Source organism: Hordeum vulgare, chromosome 7H (genome assembly GCF_904849725.1).
Source record: "Hordeum vulgare subsp. vulgare chromosome 7H, MorexV3_pseudomolecules_assembly, whole genome shotgun sequence".
Taxonomy (NCBI): Eukaryota; Viridiplantae; Streptophyta; class Magnoliopsida; order Poales; family Poaceae; genus Hordeum; species Hordeum vulgare.
This window is the reverse complement of record NC_058524.1, coordinates 69,911,007-69,924,248: the sequence shown is the minus strand read 5'-3', so window position 1 is coordinate 69,924,248 and position 13,242 is coordinate 69,911,007. Positions and strand designations below refer to the sequence as shown.

The following is a 13,242-nucleotide window of genomic DNA, read 5'->3' as shown; positions in this document are numbered from 1 at the left end:
TTTATAAAAATAGAGATAATAAGATTTATCTTAAATATTTTTCGTAAAAAAAGATTTATCTTAAATCCAACTTCATAAAGTGTGACCCAATTTATTTATAATATAATCAACTTCTGGAACATTGGAGATATACAGTATCATCTAATGATATCAATTTTATATCGTAAATGCTGATTTTTTATATAATCATAATCAAACTTTAACGTTTGATTTAATATATTTTTTACATGCGGACTTAAAAAAGGGAGGGAGTACTTTGACACTGTGGTGCTTGTTATGTGCCACGTACTAAGAAGGGCGGTTATTTAAATTTTTGTTTTGCCTTCATTGTGAAAAACATGTCTATTACCCGCAAAAAAGAAAAACATGTCTATTGGCTATTTTGCACTTCCCGCAAAAAAAGATTACAACTTCTATATACATTTTTTTTCTTAACTTGGAAAAGTTAACGTTTTCTTTTCTGATTTCAGCTTTTCTCTACACGTTTGCTGTTGTCTGGAATATCTGTGGGTTTATTTGCATGTAAGATTATCTGTGGGTTTATTTGCATGTAAGATTAGCAAACGAGGATCACGTTTGATGGGGAAGGGGAGGAACAGTTCGTCCCTTGGTGAAAAAGTTTGTCACGTGCACGAGCAGTCAAAAGGTATGACGGAGACAGCATGTCAGTCCTCAATACACGGGCTGCTGGCTAGATTTGGAGGAGCAGCCGCTGCGAATACAGGGAAGGCACGCATCCCAACAGTGTGTGAGCGGCCAGGGTTCAGTGCACCGAGGGGCTCGGCCACCATTAGGAATTTTCGCTGTTTTTGGGCATTTTATCAACAGACAGACAACTTTAGGGTACATAATGTAAGTCTAATAACCTTGTGGACAAATAACCAATTTTCTGAAATGCCCACTACTGTGATGTCAGCCATTGATAAAAATTACATAGGTAAGTTTGAACAAAAACACATGATGCATATGGCTAAAGCCTTCTCTCCATCTTTTCACAAGGGCCAAAAAGAATTGCTACTGAATCACAAACGACAAGTGATGAGGCCAAATAATTAATTGCAATCCTTTTTTTCTCACAAGATGTCCTTCACCATGTCCAGAAAGACTACATAATTTGACGATAGTACCAAATGGGATGGCAGGTAAACTGATATGTGCTCCAGTTCCTCTCTACTTGCTAACAAATATCCAAAATACTTTTAAATCAAACAATTAATGATTATCTAGTGGCATGCTGGCAGCGTAGCGCGCCGTGAACTCCAGCCTTTTCCTTCGGTACTTCTGGGGTCACCTGAAAACACAGGTAATGAATGCCATGAGGCCACGCATGACAACAGCAACAGCAGCAGCAACAGTTTATTTCATCGAGCAAGTCTGGCAATAGGTTTCCATCCTACTTCATGATTACGACCCTAAGTAAGTAGCAGATGGAAATTATGACTTTTAAGTTCTCACTTTCAATGTTGAGTTGATGGAACAGAAGAAGAAAAACAGTCGAGAGCTCATACCAATTTAGTGAACCACATATTTTTCGCATGAGCGCATCTATGCGGCCTGATTGAGAAGAACATACTGTTACCGTTTGCAAAAGGACGATAGGTCGTAAATAATGGTATTCATATTTCATATACCAACAAAATAATATTACTCCCTATATTTCTGCATACAAGGCCACTTCGTTTTTCGTGTCAGAATTTGACTTATAATTTTGGTCAACAAATATGGGTTATATGTCATAAAAATATATCATCGGAAGGTTAATTCAATTGTGCATCCAATGGCATACTTTTTGTGGCATATAACTCACCTTTTGATGGTAAAATTAATGGTCAAAGTTAGACATGAAATATGAAGTGGCCTTGTATACTGAAATGGAGGGAGTATGTTACATCTGTGAACTTAATAAATTGTAGAAACTTGGTCAATTGGGTATGAAATGACATTACCTTTGAGCCATAAGGCTGAAAAATGGTTTTCACATCTTCAAACACCTCAGGGATTGGTTTTGCAGCATTAATCTGTTAAACAGTGGATTGGCCAACAGGTGATCAAAGTGCTTACATCGAGAAAGCATATCAACCAAGCACTAATGGAAGAGCATACACAAAAATAAAGTCCTGACACACTGAAATTTCTGATATATAGGATTGTACAAATGCACCTATTTCTTCGCTACTATATATTCTATACAGCCTCTACTCAAGGATGAGATATTCATTCCAAATTCCCAATGTCCCTGCTGAGAGTATGCTCTGTTGTGTAGCACTGGTTCACTGAGATCAGTGTATTCTATGAATTACTTGTTTCCACCATGCTTGAGTTCATGTGTGCTTATTATTGACATTACAGGTATCACCTGCACCCAATTAGACCCTAAACTACACGATCATTTGCTAGACATACTAAAACATTCTACAGCATGGCTCTTAATTTATCAAAAGTCGATGCTATTAACAATGAACTGTTCTACAGAAGAATGATATATGCTTTTGCACTCAAAATCATATCCACTTCTTAACCTAGCCTTTGAATCATAGTACTCAACTATATGTAGCTGGATTGTACAAAAATACTGAATCGTTTCCTGGTGAAGTGTGCCTATATTAAATCACAACAAGTATTTATGTGACGCTGTGAAGAATAAGTTGTTGTGCAGAAGCATGTCATATCCTTTTACATAAATAATGGATATACCTTCTTAACCTTGCCCTTAGAGTCATAGTACTGAACTACAGGCAAACTTGATTCTTCAAAAACTCTGAATCTTTTTCTGATAGTCTCAATGTTATCGTCAGCTCGTCCCTGCAGTTGATCAACAAAAGAAAACAATGTTAGAAGCAATGAACAGATCATGTCAGATACAATCCAGCAAATAAACATAAGAGATTAACTCTAACCTGATTTCGACCCAGAAGACGTCTTACCATCTCTTCCTCAGAACAGTCAAAGAATAGCACAAACTCAGGAGCTATTTTTATCTGCAGTAATGTAAAATAACAAAAGGTCGTTAGCTTGCTTTTAGAACACGAAAGGAAAAGGTCAAAGTACCAAATAATTTTGAAGTTAGTAACTCTATTATATTATAGAAGTCCGAAAACAAAGTGGGCTTACAACATTCTCAAATGACAGACGGTTTTCTTGATTCCTTGGAAATCCATCAATGAGGAATTTGTTATTTTCACTTTTTATCATAGCTTCTTGCAAGAGCTTTACGGTTATCTCAGATGGAACAATTTTCCCTTCCTTTATAATGCTGTCAATCATGGTTCTGTAGGAAAAAAAAGGCAAGTAAGTGTTATTATTAAATTAGGAATATAGTCTCTGGGGCCAAGCGGGTTTGTTACCCATTCTCAGAACCAGACTTGATTTCTGAGCGCAACAGCTCTCCAGCACTAAGATGTGTAAATCCGAAATGCTCCACAATATTGCTACATTGTGTACCTTTTCCACTTCCAGGACCACCTGTTGATTTGCATAAAATGAGAAACCATGAATTGGCAGCAGCATAGGTACTGACAGCAAGCTCATTTTCCACTATGAAGAAATTGGAGCCGTCGTTACAGAATACAGAAGTTACCTAGAACAAATACAACTGCAACTTTCTTCCCACCCAACATATTCGCAGTACCATCCTGCAAATACGAGCAATACAATCGATCAAAGTAAGAGTGTAAGGATTTAATCCAGGATTAACTTCACTGGTAACACTGAAAATAGAATCAAAATTTAATAGAACATTGAGATTGAGGGTGCCTGCCTTACATATTAAAGAGCATGTATAACATAAGTGTCATGTACAGTTTTAAACTACAAAGCAATGGGATACATAGATGCAGACTCAAAAGTAATCTAGGAATCCAGTAACAACTGCAAGTTTTACACTAATGTGGAAAACATACCTCCTGCTCGGCGACAGGTAATGAAGCATCCACGGCTGTGCTCATTGCTGCAAGCATTCCATGACTCAGCTTGAACAAGCAATGGATAATAAACTTTGGATAGCTCAGCAGAAAAGAGGGAAAGTGTCAAGACTCTACTCTAATGTAAACTGGCAGTGCAGCACAGCATAGCAAAACTAACTTAAATACTGTAGTTAGGCTAGAAGGATGATGAACTTGCAGTTTCTTTTATTTCCATGCTTTTAAGATTTGAAATGCTGAACAAACGAGGCCATAATTTGCTTCAGCTACAGTAACAGTAGCTAGACAAATCATCTGGCCTCATTGTACCTACAGCTATTCATTTTTCATCACGGTTTTCCCTCAGATTCCTTGATTCATGGTTTTGATTATAAATTGTGCACGCAAGTGAGCTATCAACATTTGAAAACAGAAAAGTTGACATGCATTGCACAGTCCTGTAAGCCTACACTCTTTCTTCAGGGCTGTATTAGCCTACGCGTAACGCGATACATTAGCGTTTTATACACAATCATCGCTGTGCAAAAAGTCACTCTTGACCACTTATATTCGACATTACTTACACACACCCCATGCCGCTCATTCTAAATATTGGATTTGCTGCTCTGTAACAAAGTACCAAACACAAGGCAACAAAGATGACAGCAACAGCTCCTATATGCGGCTAATGGTACACAACCCTCTATTATTTGATTATACTTCCCGGTCGGATCCACACCGTAAACTGCCATTGCCACGCGAATCGGTGCACGAGATCACTCCACCAGAACCTAACCAGTAAGCCACCAGATGTTCTTTGTTAGAGTATCTCTCGCTATTTTGGGGAACCTTTTCCCCAACAAATAGTGCGAATTTTGTGGTTAAAATCATCCATGGATCCACCAGGTAGAGAGGCAACCAGACCTAGCCATGGAGTTTATTTTGATCTGCCGCTTCTACGCTACAGGCTAGAGCAATCAAACCGGGATGAGAAGCGTGGCAGAGCAGGGAGAATAGGTTCTAGAAGAAACACATACCCTACTTGTCGAGCTTGGGCAGGCCGCCAGGTCCAGTCGGCGAGAGTGGTGCCAGATAGCAGCACCTGTATAGGAGGAGGACGGAGAGGGAGGCGCCGCGCCGGCGAAGGGAGGAGGTCGGCGGTGACGGCGACGGCGGCGAGAGGAGTTCGGAAAGGACCCGGCTGAAAAAGCGGCCACGCTCCAGCCAGTTATGTATATGGGCTTATGGCCAGGCAGCCATGTGCGTGCCCTCGGCGGGGCGGATCGTGCCCCAGCCGTTGGATTGGGATCGGACGGTTGCTGCTGGGGGTAAACGGCTCCGCGGTGGAGAGGGGCCCACCACGCCTCTCGCCGTCTTGCCTTGCGTTGTCTTCCTCGGCGGCGCTGCGCCCGCAGAAACGCTGGACTCCGCACTGGTCTGGTGTGGTCTGGGCGGCCGCTCGCCGGGCGATCGTCTACCCGGTCTGACTCCGAAGGGCGCCACGCTGACGGCTCCAGCCGCGGCGTCGGCGGGCGCAGGCGGCGGAGGAGATGGCGCACGAGCGGCGGGGCGCGGCGGCCGCGCACGACGCTGCAGGGGAAGCACTGTGAGTCGCCGCAGCCCTGCTGGCTCGACTACAGCTAGACGCTCGCTCTAATTGTGCTTGCGGCGGAGGAATTCCATGAGATCCGCCCCCCGTAGTCGCGCCATGGTGCTTGTAGGACATGCCAGATCCCTGATCTGATCTGGTAGCCCCTCTTCGAGGGTGGAATCATGCCATCATTTGCTGAGAAGTCGTGGACAACCAACCCGCCTGTATGCCTCTGCTGCATGTTTTGCATATGGTTCCCGAAGCTATTTGTGAATTTGGGCAGTTCGGTTGGGGGAGGAGCTAAGGGCAGTCCGTATGTGAAATGCCGTGTCATCATTTGGGCACAAGCTTTTGTACTGCCTTTCCAGTAGGACTATCTACTGTGGTTCTAGTCCAGAAATTAAATGCATCTAGTAGATATTATTGTTTTATTCTACCGTAATTTTTGATTGCTTGTGTGCAAATCACAAACTGTTGGAGTTTGGGACAAGGCATTGTACCTATATGTAGATGCAGTTTTCGTCTCTTTTTCTTCATTAATTGCCTTTCACCTCGTCTTCAGTCCTATATGGCATAGTTTAGAACTTTAGATGTTGTGGAGAATCAAGACTGCCCTAAGATTGGCATGGCATTGTGAGTTAGTTGCCCCTTCGGTGCAGAGTTTGATTGGTTTAGCTATTTCATGACCCATTAGTGTGTGAGGGAGCCACCAGGTGCATGTGCGTGTAGCAGTTCTGAGTTTAAGGTGGTCAACCACCTTGATCGCCTATGTGGTTATTGTGATGATGCATGATATATGATTTGTTTTTGTGTAAGTACATGAATCTATGGTGGTATCTTGTCTAAATCTAATAAGTAAACAAATAGCAGCAGTTTTAGAGTTTCAGTCTGCGTCTTTCTTTTGTTGAGAAACACAGACACTTTGCATCGATGATAGAAAAGAACGCCCTATGAACAGGACTTAGATAAGCACACCCCACAGCACACTCACGCAATCACTAAAAAAGATGAGCTGTTGCATGAAAAACAGCATACCGCGTAAAGGAGCTTCTTGAGGAAAAGAAACTGTAAATGATCTAAATATAAGTTCACCTATATTGGTTATAAATTTGAAATTATGTGTTATTGGTGCCCATTTACGTTAACATTTCACCAAGAGAAGCAAGTTTGTAGTGATTTAGTGAACAAAAAGATCATAGTCTCTATCATGTAGTTTTACTTTTACCTTTCAGGTTTGATGATTGCATTTATCACACAGGGCTCTGCAGTGGTCCTGGTTTTTCTGTGATTTGTTGTTTTCCATCCACAACAGTTATGCAATGCAATGACAGTGCTGTCATCTTTCATACAGACTTATTTTCCATCATAGTTTAGTGTTCTCTCTTTCGTTGACGTTAACCTTGGTTTTCCTTATACTTAGTACATTTCATAGTGCAATTGCAATGAACATACGCCTCACGATATTTTTCCTGAATGTGGTCATGTTTCACAAAAATTCTTCCAATCATGTCTTACTTTTTTTATTACAGTCTTTTGCTTTGTCAAGCTACAGCAGCAGGATTTATGTTTTTTCCACTTTTGTATGTGTTTGCTTTGTCTGCTTTTTACGTACGCAACTATGCCACTATATCAGGGGTGCCTAGTTTTCTGAATACAAACATCACTAGTACGAGGATAAGCATAAATAGCAACACCAAGTATTATATGATATGCACTTAATTCATTTCTTCTTATGTTGATCTGTTGTAGCAATCTGATTTCCTCCTTTCCTACCATTTCTCCAGATTTGTTGATGTAGTACATGAAGCCCCTCTATCTGGTCAGCGGCAGCCTCGAAGCATAGTTGGTGGCACTCTGTACTGTATCTTATTGGCAAGTGAATATTTGCTAGGTTTCCATTATTTTATTAATAGTTGTAGACCATGTTATCTTTTCTTATTTTGCTGGAGAGACCTTTGAAACATGTTTTTTTACTTCATCTTACTTTGTGTTTAGCCAGGAGAATATATGTATCTTATGTTTGCTAGTCCCTTTCACTCCTTTAATTGTGCTGTTGTTTTTCCGTTCTCCCTTGCAGTTTCTGGCAGTTGTGATTAACTTCTTCTTCTTCTCTAGGCAGGTTATGCTGGTGTTGTCATAGCAGCTCCATGGATATTTGTTCTTATACCAGACATGATCCTTCCGTTGCTATGCAGCTGCAATGTTCTGCTTCTAATTATTACAGGTTCTTGTTTAATTTACTGGTTATCTATACTGGTAGATTTTCTATGGAGTAACCTCTAACAGAAATTTGCTGCAGGTATATTCCAACAATATTGGGTCCATCAGGTCACAAAAGTGCGACTACAGGTACGTCACAAAAGAAAAGAAAGAGAAGGTTCTTATGAATTATGTGTCAGCGCAAATAGAGGATTTACACACTACTATTGCCGACGATGTGTAATTTGAAAAATAAAAAGGCTATCAACCATCAGTTTGTAGCCATGAACCATTCACTGTTACGGTTTGCTCCGAGTAAAGTCTGTTCAACAACCTTTGTTTTTAAGTCGTGGCTAAATGTTAACATATTAGCTCTGTAATGTTTACTTGCTGACACAGTGCTTGAACTTTATAATTCCTTGGATCTAATTTTATGTTAATTGGGATCTTTTATTGGTAGTGTTATCATACCATTTACCAAGCTTCATCTTATAAATGCAGGGCTACTATGATTTAAGCCAAAAACTGAAGCGCATTGCTCGAGTTCCATTTGCCGCTATTGCTTGCGGTAAGTATTAGCTAACCAATGTGTGCTATGGAGTATCTGCTGTGTTCTAATGCTAGCAACTACTTCCTCCGTAAACTAATATAAGAGCATTTAGAACACTACTTTAGTAATCTAAACACTCTTATATTAGTTTACAGAGGGAGTACCATTTATTTCCTTAAACCTTCAAGGAGAATTATTGTACTAAGAAACTGTTATCCTTCTGATCTGCATTGTATTATTTGCATTTGTAGTGAATATGTTGGTACCTGGGTTGTTTTTACCTCAGCCTGGACATTATGTGGTAGAATCTATACTGGTTTGGCTGTTATTATGTTTCTGCACCTGCTGATTTGGTAACACATTCATGCTATTTGCCGGTACCCTTAGATAGAACTATACCCACGACACTTATTTTGGAATGGAGGGAGTATAATTTTTACGTTTTACATTAATTATTTGGAGTAAAAACAACATGTTTGATCTCTTTATGCAACTATAGTGACGAATTATTTTGTCAAAAATATGGTTGCAGGTACTGCCCTAATGCTCTTAATTCTAGCTTGGCAACCTCAAGTAGAAGTATTTTCAATTTCACTTTTGCTCAGGTATGGTTCTTCTGTTGAGTATAAGCTTTCCTTAAGTTAACCTTCTCGTTAACATAAAAGACTAAGATGACCATAAGCTGCATTCTGTAAATCAAAGCATTATTGTTATCTTTAGGATGAAAATGTAAGGAATGTCTTTGCATAGTTTATGCCATTTTGAGGTGGAGTTCTCTTATACTGATATCATGGCATGTGAAGCTCTTGGGTTATTCAGGAAGTTCAAGCTATATTATAGGAGCGTGTAGGGTATAGTGAATATGCTTATAATTCTTTGGTGCACCTGGTCTTAGGTGCATACTGAACTTTAGTTTTAGATTACTATCATCACTCTGGTAGAGTAAAAATTATTAGGTAGGCAAACTACACATGGTATTGTTTATTTTGTTAAATCTTGTGCACTGCCCTCAGCAACCTCAAAGCCAAGTAAATTTCTGGAACTTATGATACATACTGATGTATTATGTCTCTCCGCCTTTAATGAAATTTCAGTACGCATATGGTAAATTGGTTTCTTATTTAGCGGGATAATGTGGCTGTTCTGCTTTGGTTCTAAAGAGATATGAAACACTCCTATGTGATTTTTAATGCTATCACTTTCTAATATGCAGGATCGCACTAGTTGTTGAAGTGATATCCGCTGGATGTTTCATGAGCTTATACATAGGTGGATTCTGTTGTGTATTTTATCTATTTTATTCTTGTGTATGTTGCAGCCAGCATAAATTACTAGTCATTTTTCGGTAATTTTTCGGGCTTGACTTCCTTTAACTGTTTCTAGCCATATAGGGTTGGAAAGTTCATTAACCATCTTCCTAGATTTTTAATTCCTGTCTACAATTAACTTTGTTTTTCCTTGAATCATACTAGTAGACAGTGGATCAAGAAACATGCAATAAGCCTTACTTACCAGATAGTAATTCTGCATATTTGTTCATTAATCATTAATTACATGGTGATTCCACATGTTGTCTCATTAGTTATTACGGTTTCTCCGACTTTTGTTCGGTCGATAGCTTGCAATTATTTCCTGCAAGCAATTAGATGACATTTTGTAAGATTATGTCTGTATTTTGTAAATTTTGGTATGCAGGGCACATCCATAAATACAACTCTTTGAATGAGCAGCCTGACATTCTACGGCCACTTTATTCTGCACTGCAACCATCTAGTTCGTTGGAAGAGATAAGGTACGATATATTTGTTGCTTCATTAATAATCACATGGACTTAATAAGGTACTCCCTCCGTTCCAAAATATAAGACCTTTTAGAGATTTCACTAGAAGACTACATACGGAACAAAATAAGTGAATGTACACTCTAAAATATGTCTATATACATCCGTATGTAGTTTATAGTACAATATCTAAAAGGTCTTATATTTAGGAACGGAGGGAGTACAATATACTATCACATGGACTTGATATGGTTTACCTAATTATGCTGGCAAATACTAACTGCGTATGCAAATGCTTTTCCTTTTTAGTAAAAACATATATGTTTTAATATCTAAAAATTGCTTCATACAAGTATACTCCTATCTTTGCATGTACAACTGTCTGTTCTTTCACTGAGTACCACCAGACCCAATTATTGTGTGTTTGCTTTTATGATAATGTAGGGTATAGTCTCGTAGAGAAGAGGAGCTTTGTGGTAATGTTTTGAATATAAAAAATTAGAAACCAATGCCATTTTGAAAGCGTGTAGCCATCAGTGAACTTTCTTCATGAAATCATTTAACATTCCTGTCATTTGAGCTTTTTGGGTTGATATAATAATATATTTGCAGGTACTATGATTCTCGTCTGTCTGATCAACAAATGGCACTGCTCCAGTACCAGAGGGAGAATATTCATTATCTGAGTGAAGAGGTACTTGGAATAATTCTGTTTTTTTTCATGTACTTGATTAGCAACTGCATTTACTGGCCATGTTTATTTTCCTTGATTATGTTATTATCACATAATAGTACTGTAGTAGATACGATAATATCATTAAAGACAAAGATTTTCAACTGTTGTCCTTACAATATACATGTGTTGTCATTAAGACTGTTACTCATTTGGCATCATTGATCACCCCTTTTTTCTTTCTAGATACTGGCTGGGCACAGCACACCGTTGCAGAAAGTGGTTAATGGCATGTGTCGTAATAAGTTTTGACATTTTGTACGTGGTGTCATTACAAAGTAGAATAGTCAATGCATTACACACAACGAACAAATTCTAATTTATGCTAGTATTAGAATAGTGGTGTTGCGCTGATTGATTAATGTTTTTTTTTCTACGTCAGGTGCTTAGGTTGCAGGAAAGCTTAAGTAAGTACCATAGAAGTGTTGCTGCAAGCACTCCTCAGGTTCATATTAAATCTACCGCCAAACCTTTCCCTCCCATCTTAATGCTTAAGCAGACTAAAAACTGTGTAATGTTAATTATTTGTAAATCAACCTGCTTAATGTTGGATGAATCAGTGCACCATGATTTAGTTTTTATCTTTCTCATCATATTTCGCCAGGTTGATCTTACTCATCTTTTGGCATCTCGTGATCAAGAACTTCGTGCACTATCTGCTGAGGTAATTACTCTCGGTCAACCAGATATTGCTCACTACGCATACGGCAGAAGTGGCATCAACACCTAAAAATATTTGGTGTGTTTGAAGTACCTTTTCTACATCACTTTATTTTCGTAACTGTGAAGTGCCCCCTCCGTTCCTAAATGGTCTTTTTAGAGATTTTACTACGGACTACATACGGAGCAAAATGAGCGAATCCACTCTCTAAAGTATGCCTATATACATCCGTATGTAGTCTGTGGTGAAATCTCTAAAAAGACTTATATTTAGGAACGGAGGGAGTAGCAGTTATTTCTGAACTAAGTAAATGGTGAGGCTGGTTGTTGAGTGTCAGTGTGTTCGACCACTTGTGTCAGACCAATCTGTAGGATATACTTGGTGGATAATTTGCTCTTTCTGCCTCTGTTCATACTCTAAATGTTACCCAGACTTCGACTTGGATAAGTACAGTGCTGGGCGAACAAGAATACTCGAGCTATTCTTCGTTAGCTTAAGGATATGTAGATCATACTTTTCTGTTAAATACTCCATCATGGACTAATATTTTGCTCATCTATCATTTAGATGAATCAAGTGCATTCAGAGCTTCGTCTTGCTCGTGGTTTGATTGCTGAGAAGGACTCAGAGATCCAGCACATTCGTGGGAACAACAATCAAGTATGTTACTGTTCTGTTTTGTGTGTCTGTCTGCAAATTTTCTGGTAGTCGTGTAATAGTTCTGAGTCAGTTCTGGCAAAATGTTTATGATTCATTGTAAGAGGAAGCAAAGCATTATTTGTTGATGGTGAACATGTTAAAATGCAGTATGTCGAAGAAAACGAGAGACTACGAGCTATCCTTGGTGAATGGAGCACTCGAGCAGCAAAGGTAATCATGAATGAATATGATAGAACCTGATGTTGGTTTTACAGAAGCATTTCGCTATCATCACCTCGTTCACGTGTGTACTTGACAGCTTGAGCGAGCGCTTGAGGCCGAGAGGGTGTCCAACATGGAACTGCAGAAGAACCGCACAAAGCTCAGACGTCAATCAACCAGGGAGAAAATACATGACATTCCTCAATCAGAGAATTCCTCCATAGGTGTGCCTTAGCTTATGTCCCCGGATTGGGTCTATCAATTGAAACATTATGCCGAGGCAGGTAACTAGGAGAAGATTGCGGCATCGTGTGAAGATTTGAACGTCCAAAGAAGTGAAGATCAGTACACGGTTGTACGTTGATGTACAGTACCAAATGAGAGATTAGATTCTGTTACAAAAAGAGAGTAAGAATGTCTGTTTGTTAGCTGTAAATGAGCACATGTAAATATGTAATGCAGCAATTTGAAGTACTCCATGAAACATGAAATCTTGCTCAGTCCTGTTAGAAAAAGAGTTTGCACAAGCGTATATCGACTCTCACTAGTCGCTACGTACCTGTAAGATTTCATAAAACAATATGTTTATTTGAGGGCCTCGCAAAAAAGGCACATGTGGATCTATAATAGATGTACTATTATAGAAGAACTGCACTGGCACTGTCTTTGTTTGCGCGGCTCAGGGATAAAAGCATTTATGAACAATCTATAAGACAACAATTTAGGAACGGAGGGAGTATATAGGAGTAATAAAAGGAAGCACGGAATTCGCTGCCATGTTTCCATAGAAAGTAAAAGGCACATGAAGTCTTCAAAAAGGAAAATCTTCTGAATATTACAAGGATTTTATTTGAGGCGTGGAGAAGAGAGCAGAAAAATCATGTAGAGACTGACTGGAGGTTCGAAACATTGCCGATGAGCTATTTCCTCGCCCCTTCCAAACGGCGCCATGGTCATATTTTTCGTCT

At 39.3% G+C, this 13,242-nt stretch overlaps 2 protein-coding genes across 6 annotated transcripts; one reads left to right on the top strand and one right to left on the bottom strand.

Moving 5' to 3' along the window:
- Positions 1-1,039: 1,039 nt before the first annotated feature.
- On the bottom strand, positions 1,040-5,121 carry LOC123407223 (UMP-CMP kinase 4-like). Of its 4 annotated transcripts, none has more exons than XM_045100309.1 (10): positions 4,937-5,121; positions 3,900-3,992; positions 3,578-3,632; positions 3,345-3,462; positions 3,112-3,268; positions 2,898-2,978; positions 2,695-2,802; positions 1,947-2,018; positions 1,509-1,572; positions 1,040-1,291 (listed from the first exon to the last, which is right to left on the bottom strand). In XM_045100309.1, exons 2-9 carry the CDS (start codon positions 3,954-3,956, stop codon positions 1,546-1,548), a joined length of 675 nt encoding a protein of 224 aa, XP_044956244.1. In that variant the 5' UTR covers positions 3,957-3,992; positions 4,937-5,121; the 3' UTR covers positions 1,040-1,291; positions 1,509-1,545. The 4 variants fall into 4 exon arrangements, with proteins under 4 accessions (XP_044956244.1, XP_044956245.1, XP_044956242.1 ...); XM_045100310.1 differs by having other exon boundaries at positions 1,509-1,554; positions 4,937-5,120; XM_045100307.1 differs by lacking the exon at positions 1,509-1,572.
- Positions 5,122-5,276: 155 nt separating this feature from the next.
- Positions 5,277-12,898, top strand: LOC123407222 (protein FIP1-like). Of its 2 annotated transcripts, XM_045100305.1 has the most exons (14): positions 5,277-5,505; positions 7,275-7,362; positions 7,606-7,714; positions 7,790-7,839; positions 8,191-8,257; positions 8,772-8,844; positions 9,453-9,508; positions 9,935-10,031; positions 10,632-10,713; positions 11,135-11,197; positions 11,357-11,416; positions 11,981-12,073; positions 12,221-12,283; positions 12,372-12,898. In XM_045100305.1, exons 1-14 carry the CDS (start codon positions 5,450-5,452, stop codon positions 12,507-12,509), a joined length of 1,095 nt encoding a protein of 364 aa, XP_044956240.1. In that variant the 5' UTR covers positions 5,277-5,449; the 3' UTR covers positions 12,510-12,898. The 2 variants fall into 2 exon arrangements, with proteins under 2 accessions (XP_044956240.1, XP_044956241.1); XM_045100306.1 differs by lacking the exon at positions 5,277-5,505 and having other exon boundaries at positions 7,304-7,362; positions 7,610-7,714.
- Positions 12,899-13,242: the final 344 nt, after the last annotated feature.